The 14,153-nt window shown below is 36.4% G+C and overlaps 1 protein-coding gene across 1 annotated transcript; it reads right to left on the reverse strand.

Moving 5' to 3' along the window:
* Nucleotides 1-276: 276 nt before the first annotated feature.
* LOC104901420 (rhodanese-like domain-containing protein 8, chloroplastic) lies at nt 277-12,134 on the reverse strand. Its single transcript, XM_010688997.4, has 8 exons — nt 11,743-12,134; nt 9,610-9,663; nt 8,787-8,936; nt 8,537-8,696; nt 7,822-7,910; nt 2,527-2,630; nt 2,121-2,393; nt 277-643 (listed from the first exon to the last, which is right to left on the reverse strand). Exons 1-8 carry the CDS (start codon nt 12,085-12,087, stop codon nt 484-486), a joined length of 1,335 nt encoding a protein of 444 aa, XP_010687299.1. The 5' UTR covers nt 12,088-12,134; the 3' UTR covers nt 277-483.
* Nucleotides 12,135-14,153: the final 2,019 nt, after the last annotated feature.

Below are 14,153 nucleotides of genomic sequence, written 5' to 3' on the forward strand. Positions count from 1 at the left end.
AAAGCTCGATTCCGATGAAAAACAAATGAGATATAACCATTTGAAAATGAATTGACGAGCTAACAGCGTGTCGCACGTTACCACATTGTAATTTCACGTGTGGCCGGCCACACGCAAGATGCGCTGTAAACATATCGGATCCATTTAAGTTTTTTAATAATTACTTCCAGTGCAAACATATTCTGACTAGCTTGCCATGCATAAAAGGAAAGGAAATCAATACCCAACCTCCAAACAAGATTCAAAGCTAAAAGTTACGAAAAGGGCAAAAGAAAAGAAATGGAAACTTCAAGCTATTTTAAAAGGTCAACTTATCAATCCATCTCCAAACTGGAGATCACAATCATAATTATTTAATCTATAATGACATTATGTACAAAATGCACAAAAGTGTTATAACTTTTCAGGTTCTGGTCAGCTAGAAATCCAAATAACATATAATATGAATCAAAATCGAAGTAAAGAAGAGATGTTGATCCTGCCCTAATTCAAAGTAGAAATCTCTTCTCTAACTTCACTATCTCTGTAAAGATGCCACTTTTTGTACCTTTCATGTTGGAACAAAACAGGTCTTAGCCGTGGAGCAGTTTTGCAATCTCGACAGCAGCACCCTCTCAATTCTCCCACACAGTCTCTGCAGCATCTGAGACGTAAACAAACAGCTATTGATAGATATTTTTCACAATGTCTAGTAAATAATATTTCCACAATCCCTGGATAAAAGTTGCATTTGATTAGAGAGTTGAAATATTTAACTAGAATAATACAAACTTTAGCCAGTTCTCCTAACATAATATTACAGCCTTGAATTATTTTTCAATAATACGAACTTTATTACCTACGTTTCCTAGAGTTGGTCAAACCAGATTCAAATTGATAAACACGTAAACCTGGAGTCTGGACATGTATCATATAACATTTTGTGGTTTTTTATTTAATTTCAAAAAAGGAACTTTTTTCTTTTCACTTCCTCCTTCCCCTCCACCACACACAACCACCACAAAAAACTTTAGCCGGTTTTAGGTGGCTTGGCGAGGGTGTGGGTGGTGCCGCCGGATTTGGGAGGCTGGGTGGCATGTGAGTTGGGATCTCCGCCGCATATTTTTGGGTTACCCTGTTTTGCCTGTTCTGAGGGTAGGGGAAAGGGAGGGGGTTTTGCGCATGGGGGAAAGGGAGGGGGTTTTGCGCATGGGGGAAAGGGAGGAGGTGGTTTTCCTGGGTGGGGTTTAGAGTCTGGTGGATTTCGGGAATAGAGGCGGGAAGGGGATGGTTTCCAAGGGGGTGGGACGGGGAGAGAGGAGGGGGGGGGGTTCTAGCGGGTAGGGGTGGGGATGAGGGAGAAACGGAAACTTTTTTTTACCTGTTTTTACAAGTAACAAGGCATTTCGACCTACTCGAGGAAATGTAGGTATAAAGTTTGTATTATTAAAAAATTATCCGAAGCTTGCAGTATTGAAATATGAGTTGAACATACCCAATTTACCATAACTATCCTTGACGTATTTACTTTACATTTTATCATATTAATGTGCCATGAAGTACAGCAGAAGATAATGGAGTTAATAGTTGGCAGCCACAACATCACAGCAGCGCGGGGGGGTTGTGGTTATGAAGGCTATACAATATCATAGTGGTTATGAAAGAGTGGACTGTATAAAGAGATCAGTGTTTCAAGGAGGTTGAAGGAGCAATAATGTTAAGCGTATGGATTTGCTATCCCACAATATCTTTAGATGTGATTTACTTATAAAGCCATAACTTGATAAGGTTGCAGATTAAGGTGCAACACATGAACAAAGAGGTCAGAGCGCATTTTATCCTAAAACTATGTGCCTAAAACAAATGTAAACCCCACTGGGGGTCAGAGGGAGTAGATATTATACTCTAGCATGTGTGAGGTACTGCTAATGATGTAAACTTAGAAAATGCAAAAAAAATAAGGGGTAAGAGGGGGAACAAGTGTAGACAAAAATGGAACCATGACACAAAGGAGATTATAAAGGGGGGAAAAAAATAAGCAAGCAGCAACTTTATTCGTACTAATTTTCAATTATAACCAAAAATGTTAAACCAGGTGAATCTTAGATGTTTAAGCAAATAAGCCGTAAAGGAGGACTTACAAGTACAAGAGGTTGCAGTCGAGATTTGCACAGTTCCGATGCCGTAATTCATGAACTTGGGAACCACATATGTAACATTTAGCAAACTTGTTATTCGCCAGAGCTTCCTGACTTCTGCTTGTGGTGGCGGCTCCAGGTTTGAAAGTAGACGGAGGGAGAGAGAGACGTGAGTCAAATACAAATAAATTACCTATCCATTTATCAGGACCTTCCTTCTGGAGATAATTTGAAACACCACCCTTTAACGTGTAGAGATTCTTGAAACCCTTTTGTCTGTTAAAAAAAAAGTTCTACATGATTCATGATGTGAGACCTTAAAGATGAAAACAAAGTAAAACTTCTTGACATTCCAACTGCCACTGAACTTCAATAATGTATGCGGGTAAGAAATGGAGAAGGGAACAACCTGAGGATGGTAGAATATACGTCACAGCGAATTCCTCCAGTACAATACATCAAAATATGTGTTTTTTCTTTATCGATGTTCACTAAAGGATCTAAATCAGTAACCTGGATCAGAAAACACGAGAAACCACATAATCATATACTATGAGTCCATGAACAAAAACTACTCACGACATTTTAAAGAAAAATGATATCAGTACAATGTTCATGAGAACCATATGAAACTTCATTCATAGAAACTGTTTATACATAATAATGTTTGTACATTTGGACATCCCTAGACTCTGCTCTTGGTGAGAGTAGGAGCCAAACTAGGTGGTGGTGGTGGTGATTGTCTTTGTCAATTTGTGGTGCATTTAAGAGGCATTGACAATCCTTTTCCTATCTGACATTGATGTCTGATCAAAATGCATAACCTCACCAAGGACTTTTCAGGCCTAAGGAAGCCCAAATAAAAATGCTATGCACTATACAACATACCATTCTATGACCTCTCAATGTTAAATTTGGGAAGAAGAGTAAGATAGGGATGAGTTCATGATTTTTAGGGGTTATTTCTCAAATTCAAAGCAAAGGAAGTTTCCCTAAAACCCCCTAGTATATACCAATGCAGGAAATTCTTGACACAATATCTGTAGACAACAAACCACAAGATAATACTACCTCCACCCCACAAAGAACGCAACACTTGCATATGGCACCGAGATTTAGGAGGGAGTTGATTCTGGGGTATTTTGTTAAAATTTACGTTAAAATAAGGAGAGAGAAGTTGTTTAGTGCAAGTGGTCCAATGTGTAGTTATATCTTTTTTGCATAAATAAAAGTGTTCTATCAAATGAAGAACCACTAGAAAAGGCATTAATTTTGAAGCGGAGTAAGTATCCCACAATGCTTCAAGTCTAAACACCACTGCATTAAAAATCCAACTTCTTTAGTGCCGGTATCTTTCACACATTCAAGTACTTGCACAACATAGATGAGAAGGATATACAAACCATTTGTATTGTTGCACACAAGAAGAAGCACCTGACACTTCACACAACAAGCTCTATTAACATTTACCACTGATTTCACAGGCCTGAATGTCCACATCGATTTGAGATGTCAAAAACATTATAATTAAATGAGGTATGGAAAGGTCAATGAAGAGTTGGGGGATCAATAGGAAGATAGATGTCAAAAGACAATAGAAATAAAAGAATTAAGGAGTATTTAACTAGAATAATAACCAACCTTGGCCGGTCCCAATTCAAACAACCTTTGGATTATTATTTAATATTTCAAACTTTATTGCAAAATCCCTAGAGTAAGACAAAAGCGGATGCAACCTGATAAACAGGTTAACCGGGACACGTGTTGTTATATTTTTGGTTGGTTTTTTAATTTTTATTTAAATTTCAAAAAACAAATGAAAAACTTTTTTCTTTTTTCTCTTTTTCTTTTTCCTCTCAGCCTGCTTCCCCTTAGCTAATCCTCTTTCTACAGTGAACTGAATGAAGGTTTCACACGAGAGCAAGCTGAAGATATTACTCCTATGCGTACTTAGATCATCATCCGCACTACTCGCACTCAGAATGTTCTCGGTGATTCTTCATTTTCTCTCTCCTATGATTTGACTTGATCTATATTATGTGTCTTTTGTGGCTGTAATTTGTGGCTTTTTGGTTGTAATTTGTGTTTTTTTTATGTAATTTGTGTTTTTTTGGTTGTCATTGGTGTTTTTATTGGTGTGGTTTGAACTGAGTAGGTGAGAAAGGAAGGAGACTTAGGGAGCCGTCTTAGATTGTGGGGAGTGATTTCGGTGGTGGTGGTGGGGTTCAGGGGTGGTACTTGTGGTGGTCGTGGCTTGGGATTGTAGTTCAGGTGGATGGGGGTGGGAGAGGAGGGAGAAAGAACAAAGTTAATTTTGTAATTTTTGTTTTGAAAAAAAAAATTCACCAGTCGCACAAGTTGCAGGTCATATTAACCTACTCTAGGAATTTTGTTATAAAGTTTGAAATATTAAGTAATAACGCAAAGGTTGCATATATAATTTTGGGAGAACCGATCAAAGTTTGTATTATTCTAGTTAAATACTCCAAATATTAAATAAACAGACTCTTCTTCTATTACTAGAAACTACAGATAACCCATGACCATGCACAATCCCAACTCCAAATTGAATCTCTAGCTTTTAAGCTTTTTTAAAAACAATAAGAATGGCTCTTTTTTACGGACCAAAACATGCATGAAATAAGAACAAATTTAACTAGCAAATTTAAATACATACAGCTTGCTGGGAAACAAAATAAATCAACTAATAGATTTTTAAATGTCTCACGGAGCTTTTAGAAAGCTAATGGGGAGATAAATGAATATATCATATGATTTCATCACAGTTCTCTAAGAGGGCAAAATACTATGCCCATTTACGCCCATATATAAACCAAAAAGAGGAAATTTTGAGTTCCAAGTAAATTTCCTTACATTATTCAATGAGACATGTTTATTGCATGCACATAATTTGATTAATTGCATAAAAAGATAAAGGATTTTTTGGTTAAAACACCCTTATGTTTGGTCATTTTTAAAACAATCCCCCTTTTGTTTTTTCTTTTGAAATGAACCCCCAAACGTTTTACAAAAATTTTGGTTGCACCCCCAAAACCTAACTTCCGTCAAATCCAGACGTTTGTGGGGACCACCTATGCTATTATATAACAACCACTTCATCCCCAAATCAGGATATTCCCTCTCTCACAACGGTCATTTTCCGACACCCCCAAAGTGAAGTTGCTAATCCAAAATTTCGAACGGAAAATTGCAATTTCACTCTCAATTGACAATTCCTGACATCCTTCAAATCAAATAAGTGTTACATTCATTTCTAAGCATTAAATTTTGGGTAATTTTGCAATTTTAGGGTTTATTTGCTTATTTTAATTTAGGTTAATTGTTCAATTAGGGTTATGGCAACCAAATGCAATTGTCGAATTCCTGCTAAGATTTTGAGGTCATGGATGCATGACAATCCTGGGAGGAGTCTCTATGCCTACAAATTCTCAAATGTTCATACCAAGAGAAGGGTGTGGATTCTTTGGATGGGTTGACAAGAATTAGGAGGAGTAGCAGAAGTTGGTCATTAATGAATTGGTGCTGGAGAAGAGGTTGTTGACACATGAAGTAACGTTTTTAAATAGTGAAATTGCAAAGATTCAAGACACTAAGCCAAAGGTGGAAGATTTGGTGGTGTTGAACAAAAAATCAGGAGCATCAGAAAGGCAAAATGCACCAGTTTCCATGATGACGAGAGAGAGAGTGTTGGATGAGAGAGACTGAAAGAAAAGATGAAAAGGTGTAGATGATGACAAGAGAGAGATGCTGAATTTCTGATTGAAGCAAGTGAGAGAGATGAAATCATAAATGAAGGAATTGAATGAGAGAGATGAAGAGGTTAGTTGAAGGGTTTTATTACCAAGGATACAAATGGCATTTCATGCAATATTTAGGAGGGAAAATGGAAAAAAGGGCCCCACAAACGTCTGGATTTGACGGAAGTTAGGTTTTGGGGGTGCAACCAAAATTTTTATAAAACGTTTGGGGGTTCATTTTAAAAAAAAAACAAAAGGGGGATTGTTTTAAAAATCACCAAACGTAAGGGTGTTTTAACCAAAAAATCCAAAGATAAATACATTAAAGGTTGTTTTTTATCACATAAGATCTAACTTTGATGATAACTTCAACAAATCACAAGATTAATGGGTTCCTACGTTGGTTGTTTAAATTATCTTATTAGGTGTGATTTAACTATTCTAAGGTCTGATTTCGAAAATAATAATGGTGATCAATATGCAATTGCAATTGCAATTAAAAAGCATAAATATCCGGATCTTACGATTCTACGATTTTACGATCCTGGAGGACCTCACCGATCCTGATCCCACGTAGGATCTTAATTTTGTAGGATCTTTCGATCCTACCCAACCACAAAAAATCACATGGTAGGATCTTAACACGATTCTACGATCCTACGATTCTACGATCCGATTCTACCGTATAAATATTATAAAGTAATTTCACATATAATATTTCTCTTATTAGATTTTGGTCGCATGTTACTTTAATCTTATAGTATTGAAAAACTATCATCATTTGCTAATTAAAAAATTCATTATTAATATGTGTAAATTTTTAACATAAGGTTCTCACCATATTTTAGTACAATTATCTCTATTTCACCAAATTGTAGGATCTTACGATCCTACAATCCGATCCCACCGATTCGATTCTACCAACCCGTACGATCCAAAGTAGGATCCCGATCCTAATAACATTGCATACAATCATAGAAAAAGAGCTAGAAAAATTATACAACTATATAAAAGATTCTATAGGGGCCAAAACTCGCATGAACTAATATAACAAATTTTAAGCAAAAACAAAATACATGTAGCTTGCTTGGGAAACAAATTAATTTAACTTATAGATATTTAAATGTCTCACAGCGCTTTTAAAAAGCTACCAGAGAGGGAAATGAAAATATCATGATCTCACCATAATTCTCTAAAAGTGCAAAGTATTTTCCAAAGTTACGCGGTTATTTACCAAGTTCCTTGGAGATAGTTGTTCTATACCTCCGTGTATATTCCCCATCTAACTACCTGTGTCAGTCTAAGTACATGTACCCTTCTGTCAAATGTCATTTGAACATAACTAAGGGTGCGTTCTTTTCACCTTGAAAACTTAAGTTTCAGGTCTAATTGGTTCAGATAAGTTCAAATTACTTCCAATAAGTTAAAATCTTCTAAAGTTCCAATAATTGCATATAAGTTAAAAAAACAATGTGAAGAGAACAAACCCGAAGTGATAACAAACGAATTCAGGTCCAAGGGAACCCGTAAGACAAGAAAACACACTATAAAGATCATGAACTGTGATGGCATCTATGTAAGCATATGTGAGATTAGAGTTGTATTTTCCAGGTAAGAAAAATTGGCAAACATGTCTGGTTCACATTTAATCTTAAGAGAGTTAAGTCTGGTTTATGGTGATACATTGGGTTGTAACGTAGAACAGAGTGAGGCAAAATTTTGTCATGGATGTCGTGTCATGCTGCATAAAGCTTTGTCATCAAAGGAACCCTAGAACCTTTTTTTTAGAGAATTTAATCATGTAAGATGTCACAGCATTTTGTCATAGATTTTGAAGATATACTTCATGATACTGCATCAGTAACAAGAAGTGACTTTTTCTCACATAACACCACAAAGGTCTCATTGTGCACAATGATAATGCTATAGAATCTGTCAAGCAATACCTCGTCCGATAACCCAAATGAAGTACTTTTAAAGCAGTCAACTTCAGGACGTTGAACCCCCTCAAAATGACCAATATCCCATTCATAACCTGATATGAAGTAAGTATAAGAACTTTAGTCTGGAAAAATTGAATACATAAATGTTGAAAGCATTCAACATCACAGAGAAGAAAAAACAAAAACATCAAAATGAAAGTGGTAAAGGATGACAGATCATGCGGAGCGAACACATAGAGTACCCTACCAGGGAACGGAAATAGTTGTCACTTTCCCTGGCATTGAAGTACGAAAACAAGAGAAGATAGCAAACTACAGACATGTTGAGCCGCATAACAGCAAAAAGAAAAAACTTAATCAATGTCATACACACACCCCCCCCCCAACCTCCTAACCCCCAAAAAAGTTAAAAGAAGACGAAAAAAAAGTGACAATGTGTAGTGTCAGCAACATGCACATTTGCTTTATTGTCACTTTTGCACTTTTTTAGCACACTAATCTTCCTAAAGTCTACAAATATTGGGATTCTTAGCACAGTAATATTCTTACAGAGAAAAAAAGACAGTCTCCTCTCAGAACTAGGAGAGACAATGCAAAAGAGCTCTGCAGCTCCTCTTCTTACCATCAGTAGGAACTCCTCATAATATAATTAAATATATAATCATAGTCTTGTATTAACAAATATAAATTAATAAATGAATTTTCAAAGATTTGTTACCATTTCTTACGTCCAATAAAATGCAATTCTTGTCATTTGCATTTGCTGTGTCATGATTGTTATTTATCGACTTCAACCTTGTTCTCCATTCAGCCGGTGACAGAGGCACTGCACGCATTAAAGGATCGAGGAGCGGAAGATCTTGAACTCCTAAATCAAACTATACGTCAAATAATGTCAATCAAAAAATGACAAAAGAAAAAACAGTAGGGAAATAAATAAGTGGCACTAGTTTGCATATGGAACTTGCCTGCACCAATGAGGGCTTATAACGCAGCTTCAATCTCGGAAATGCATGTCCAATAGAAGATGGTGAAATTTGAACCAGAATATCAGTGAATCTTTGATCATCTCTAAGCCATTTCACATATGCAAGAGCATCTCTTGATGGTCCACTGAACTGTGATAACAAGAGATATAAAAAATTTGCAACCCAAATGAGAAATGAGATATAAAGATTCTTCAGATAAAACATAAAATCTACCTTCAGGGTAGGCCCCAAAGCTACGAAGTTATAATCATGACTAAGGACACTACAAGGCTAGGAACCAGGTTACACCAAAAATCAGGACACAAGCGTACAATTTAACTTCTACCACCATTAAATGGAATTAATCACTGTGCACGCAAGAAACCTAAAATGCAAAATATAAAACCACTATGCTAAAATGCTGATGTCAAAGATCTTAAACTTCCTATTAACACAAACTTTGCACACAAATAATTGCTAGTCCTATTGTATACTTTTATAGGCTAAAATACTATGGCTCTGAAAATTGATGAGTAGTGAGGAACAGATAAAAATGAGAAGTCAATAGCAGATACATTAGGCTATTACTAAGTACGACAAAACCTAGAAAATAGTTTAAAACATTGTTAAAATTGAGGGTGGTAGCAATAACGCAAGCAGATGGATGAGCAGCAAATTGCAGAACAGAAACAATATACTTTAAAATTAGAAGATGCAGCAACAAGGGGAACAACCGCTCAATTATAGATATACACGTAATAAGGAAGAGTAATACGAAGTGAAGACCAGTAAGATTATACACACAGGAAAAGGTGAGTAATACCTGCGCATTAACACCTTGTTCATTGATATAAATCCGCCCATGTATGTCAAGCTCCTGAGAACAGATCAGTGAAGAGAATTCTCATTCTTATAAATATATTATAAAGGCTAAGGATTGACAATTTTACATTGCATAATTGCCATAAGGGAACAAAAAACTTATTCAAAGAATCTACTTAATTACATAAGAATGTACGTTGCATTCCCTGAAAATGCAGACAACAAAAAAAATGATAGATGTGACAAACTTCTTGAATTAACCAGATAAGTAGACTTGGGCATGGGCCGGGACTGTTCACGGGTTTGGCCCACGGGATTTGGGCACTGGGGGCGGGGTGGGGCGGGACCGTGAATGGCGGGTTGTGCTGTGCCGGGCTTGAAATTTTCAGATTTTGTCCACAACCCCGCCCAAGCCCACGGGCCTGACTCGTGTTCTATGTTATTTTTTGGCAATTTTAGAGTAAAAACAAAGAAAAGGGGCATTCGGCCCGCGGGCTCGTGCAAGTATTGACCGTGGCAAGCACACGTAGCGGACAACGGACCGGGCCAGCATGCGCCCACCTCTACGGATAAGTAACGTGGTCTTTAATGATGGTAAGAAATAAAGAACTATGGTCAAAAGTTCTAGAAGATTGAAGAAATTATCTGCATGACAACACTATAGAACAGTAGATCCTCCTAACTATGGAATTTGAAAGAAAAAATCCTCATTATAAGTGAGAAACCAAACCAGACAGCAAATACTGCTTTTATTCCTAGCAAGCAAACATGAAGCATTCCTATTGAATGAGGTAGCGTGATACTGCAACGTCACTAGATGCACTATTCTGCAGAAACTTAGCACAATTCTCCTTATCAACATAGCTAGAAGACTCCATATTTTCCGCCGTTCTGTTTCCTTCATTGCGTACGCAATAAATAAAAAAGGCATCATTTTTTTAAATTACCTTTTGTCCTATGGCGTTTCTGACATCCCCTCATTTCAATTTTCATACTTCCTATACAATTATATATACTTGCAAATGTGAAATTACAGGAAAGGAAAATAAGAGCATATTTGAAAATTTAAGAATGCCATTTTAATTGTTTTGCAAGTGGGAAGTTGAAGAAGTCCAGGAAAAATCAATTAGGACTCTAAGTACACCCTTGTTCCCATTATCCTGAAGTAAGTGTTTAAGATCGTGGAGAACGTAACAGAAACAAAAGTAGCCAAGAGATGGCCTATTTTGTACACAGATTCGACAGATATATCCTCTTGGTTTTCCATACTTTCGTCAAATTCAGAATATAAAACGTTGCATTGTACTACTAACTACTAGTCTACTAAGCCACATTGATAGAGAAATTATGGAAGCCAAGTGATATCAGCAAGTACTTCTCACATGTCAAAAGAAACTACACGTGTGCAGTTATTTTCAATGTAGCTTCATTATCTTTGACTATCTTTATATGCTTCTCATCAATTATTGAATCACAAACGAATTCCATTTCGGATCAAGGGTCTAGCAAAAATTGCATCAATCCAACCCCAAAACTACCTTGAGAAAGATCCTCTTTAGACAAACTGAGAATATACTACCTCCGTTTCTTAATAAGTGCAACATTTTCCTTATTTGGAATAGTCACAATAAGTGCAACCAAGCTCAAAATGGTAAAAAAAGTTCAATATTATTACAAATATGCCACCAAAAAGCAAGAGGGGACCACAACTTTTTTGTTTCATCACTTGAATTACTCTACTTTATTGTGGTCCCAACTTTCTCTCTCTACATTCCTTGGTATTCCCTCACTTTCTCTATGTTGCACTTATTAAGAAACGGAGGAAGTATTTAGTTTCAATTCGATACAAGAATCTCAAACTTCAAATGCATAAAACTTTTGGTGCCACTACCTCCTATTGCACGCAGCATATATATATTCACATATGTCATTCAAAAAACTAGTAACATTAAGTAAAATTTTGGCCTTCAACTTCCAAATAAAATGCATACCCATATTCATAATCATTTAGTACAATAACCCAGAAACCAAAAATAATAAGAAAATTCTTAGAAAAATTCATATGCAATCTCCAACTAAAACAAAAACAGTTCTCCTTGAAAAAAAAATTGCAAGAGAGAGATAGGAAATGAACCTGTAAAACGAATAAATGCCTGGAAACTTCAAATTGAGGGTCTTTGATGAAAACAAAGTGGTAGAAATTGACAACAATGAAGAGGTTATCATCGTGTTGAACGAAGGGGCTTTGAGAAGGAATGGAAGTGGGGGGAATTAAAGAGCAATTGCGGCTGAATTGGGTAGTTTTGAAGTTGTTTGTGCCATGGATGAATATCGTTTTGGAGTGTGGTAAGATGGGAAGAGAAGATGAGAGTGTTGATGAAAGAGAGAGTTGGCGGCCATGGAAATGAGAGAGAGAGGAGAGAGAAAATGAGTTGGGTATGGTTATGGAGGGTGGGAGATTGATGTTGAGGGAAGCCATAGCAAAAACGGAAAGGACCTCATGCCCTCATCCTGTTTCTGTCTCTTTAAATTATAACAGGAACTCCTCCAATGGTAAGCGGTAAGAGCATTCCCAATGGTGATGAGTTTGATCACCAAATTTTCCTACTTACTCATGTTTTGATCATTTCATGATCAAATATATCACCTCCACTCCACTCATGAACAAAAAAAACATCAAACTCCACTTTATCTCTCCTACTTTTCACTACCCCACCTCAACTTTCTCCCTCCTATTTCTCTTTCCTACTTCAATTAATATTATAATTTACATATTAAAAATAAAAATGAATCATCTTATGATTACTTAAAATTATAATAATTTTTTTTTCCTCTTTTTAGGTGAGGAGGAGAAGGTAAAAAATTATAGAGAAAAATGATGTATAAATATTTTTAAAGAGAGAAAGGTGAGGAGGAGAAGTGTTTTTTTTTTCTGAAATATATCAATACTAGTTTTTAACCCGTGCAAAAATGCACGAGAGGCCATACTTTTAGATTATGTTATAAATTATTTTATAGACGAAAAGATTATTAATGCGACAATAACATTTTTGATTAATGAGAGTTTGAAAATAAAACTTGAAATCAAATCGAATACACATCACATTATTAAAGGAACAAACAGTTACACTTTCTCTTTATCAAAACATAAAAAACGGTCTCAATTACAATTATATACACAATTCAAATATTTTGAAAAACTTCCTTATAGACCACATTGGTTGTAACGGATGAGTTACCACGATCTTTATCACAGATCAAGATTTTCAAACCCTTTTTGCTTGTAACTCTTGAAATAGCCACATACAATTGTCCGTGGCTGAACATTGACCGGGGGAGATATAAACCAATGTGCGCTAAGGACTGTCCTTGGCTTTTATTGATTGTCATTGCAAAACAAACAACCAAGGGAATTGTCTTCTTTGAAATTTTATGGGGAACTTTGTTGCATCTGATGGGGTAAGTGTCATCCTCGGAATAAAAACTTTATCACCAACATTACTACCAGATACAACAACTGCCTCAATAATTCGATTGCCAAGGTGCTTCACAACTAACCTAGTACCATTGCAAAGCCTAGAAGTCTGATCAATATTCCGTAGTAGCATCACTGGTGCCCCTACCTTCAAGGTTATATTATGATTTGGCAAACCGCAACACTTGATTGTATTCAGAAATTCAGTAGAATACATCTCGTGTATTCCGAAATTCCCTTCCTCCATTGAAATTGCATCTGAACTCAAGTACGTTCTTTCTTCACCTGGTAAGCGTGACAAAACACGATCATTTGCTTCCCAGATGTTATATATCTTCTAGATCAGGATATGTGCTATCAACTATTGCAGAAATAGGGTCATCTCCTCCGTATACCAATGCTTCACGAGAAATTTCTACATTGGCTTCACCATCATTCGGTTCACCAACTTTGCCGTCTCCGATATTCAGAATCCACTCATAGAGAACTCCCTAATTTCTTCCAGATTTGACTTATCAGATCCTATTCTGAGACGCATGTTTTGCGTCAATCTAAGCACACGACAAAAGTCCCATATATAAGAACTATTGATTGCTGAAAATACAATATCTTGTCTGCTACCTTTGGGAACAACAGGCAATATCTGTCTTAATCACCAGCGAACACAACCACCTTACCACCAAATGGGATATGACGATTTGCTGGATTTATTGATTGCATAACATCCTTTAAGCTTCTATCAAGAGCTTCAAAGCAATATTTATGCATCATGAGAGCTTCACCCCAAATGATAAGCTTTGTCTTCATAAGTAGTCCTGTCAAGTCCGATCCAGGCTTAATGCCATGACATGTTGAGTTCTCATCGACATTTAATGGTAGGCCAAATCTAGAGTGCACAGTTCTCCCACGTGGAAGCAACAAAGAGGCGATTCCACTTAATGCAACTGGCAAAACAATTTCCCCTTTACGCCTTAATGCTGCACATAATAATCTCCACAAGTATGTCTTTCCCGTGCCTCGATAACCATAAACAAAGAATACACCTCCTTTACCGCGCAATACAGCAGATA

Source organism: Beta vulgaris, chromosome 8, assembly GCF_026745355.1.
Source record: "Beta vulgaris subsp. vulgaris cultivar EL10 chromosome 8, EL10.2, whole genome shotgun sequence".
Taxonomy (NCBI): Eukaryota; Viridiplantae; Streptophyta; class Magnoliopsida; order Caryophyllales; family Amaranthaceae; genus Beta; species Beta vulgaris.

Excerpts from the sequence above, each read along its gene's own strand:
- LOC104901420 (XM_010688997.4), bottom strand. The coding sequence starts at position 12,087 with ATGGCTTCCCTCAACATCAATCTCCCACCCTCCATAACCATACCCAAC. Across the intron at positions 2,631-7,821 it reads CATTTGGGTTATCGGACGAG|GTTACTGATTTAGATCCTTT; the intron begins GTATTGCTTGAC and ends TTTCTGATCCAG. Across the intron at positions 644-2,120 it reads GACTGCAACCTCTTGTACTT|ATGCTGCAGAGACTGTGTGG; the intron begins GTAAGTCCTCCT and ends TTTACGTCTCAG.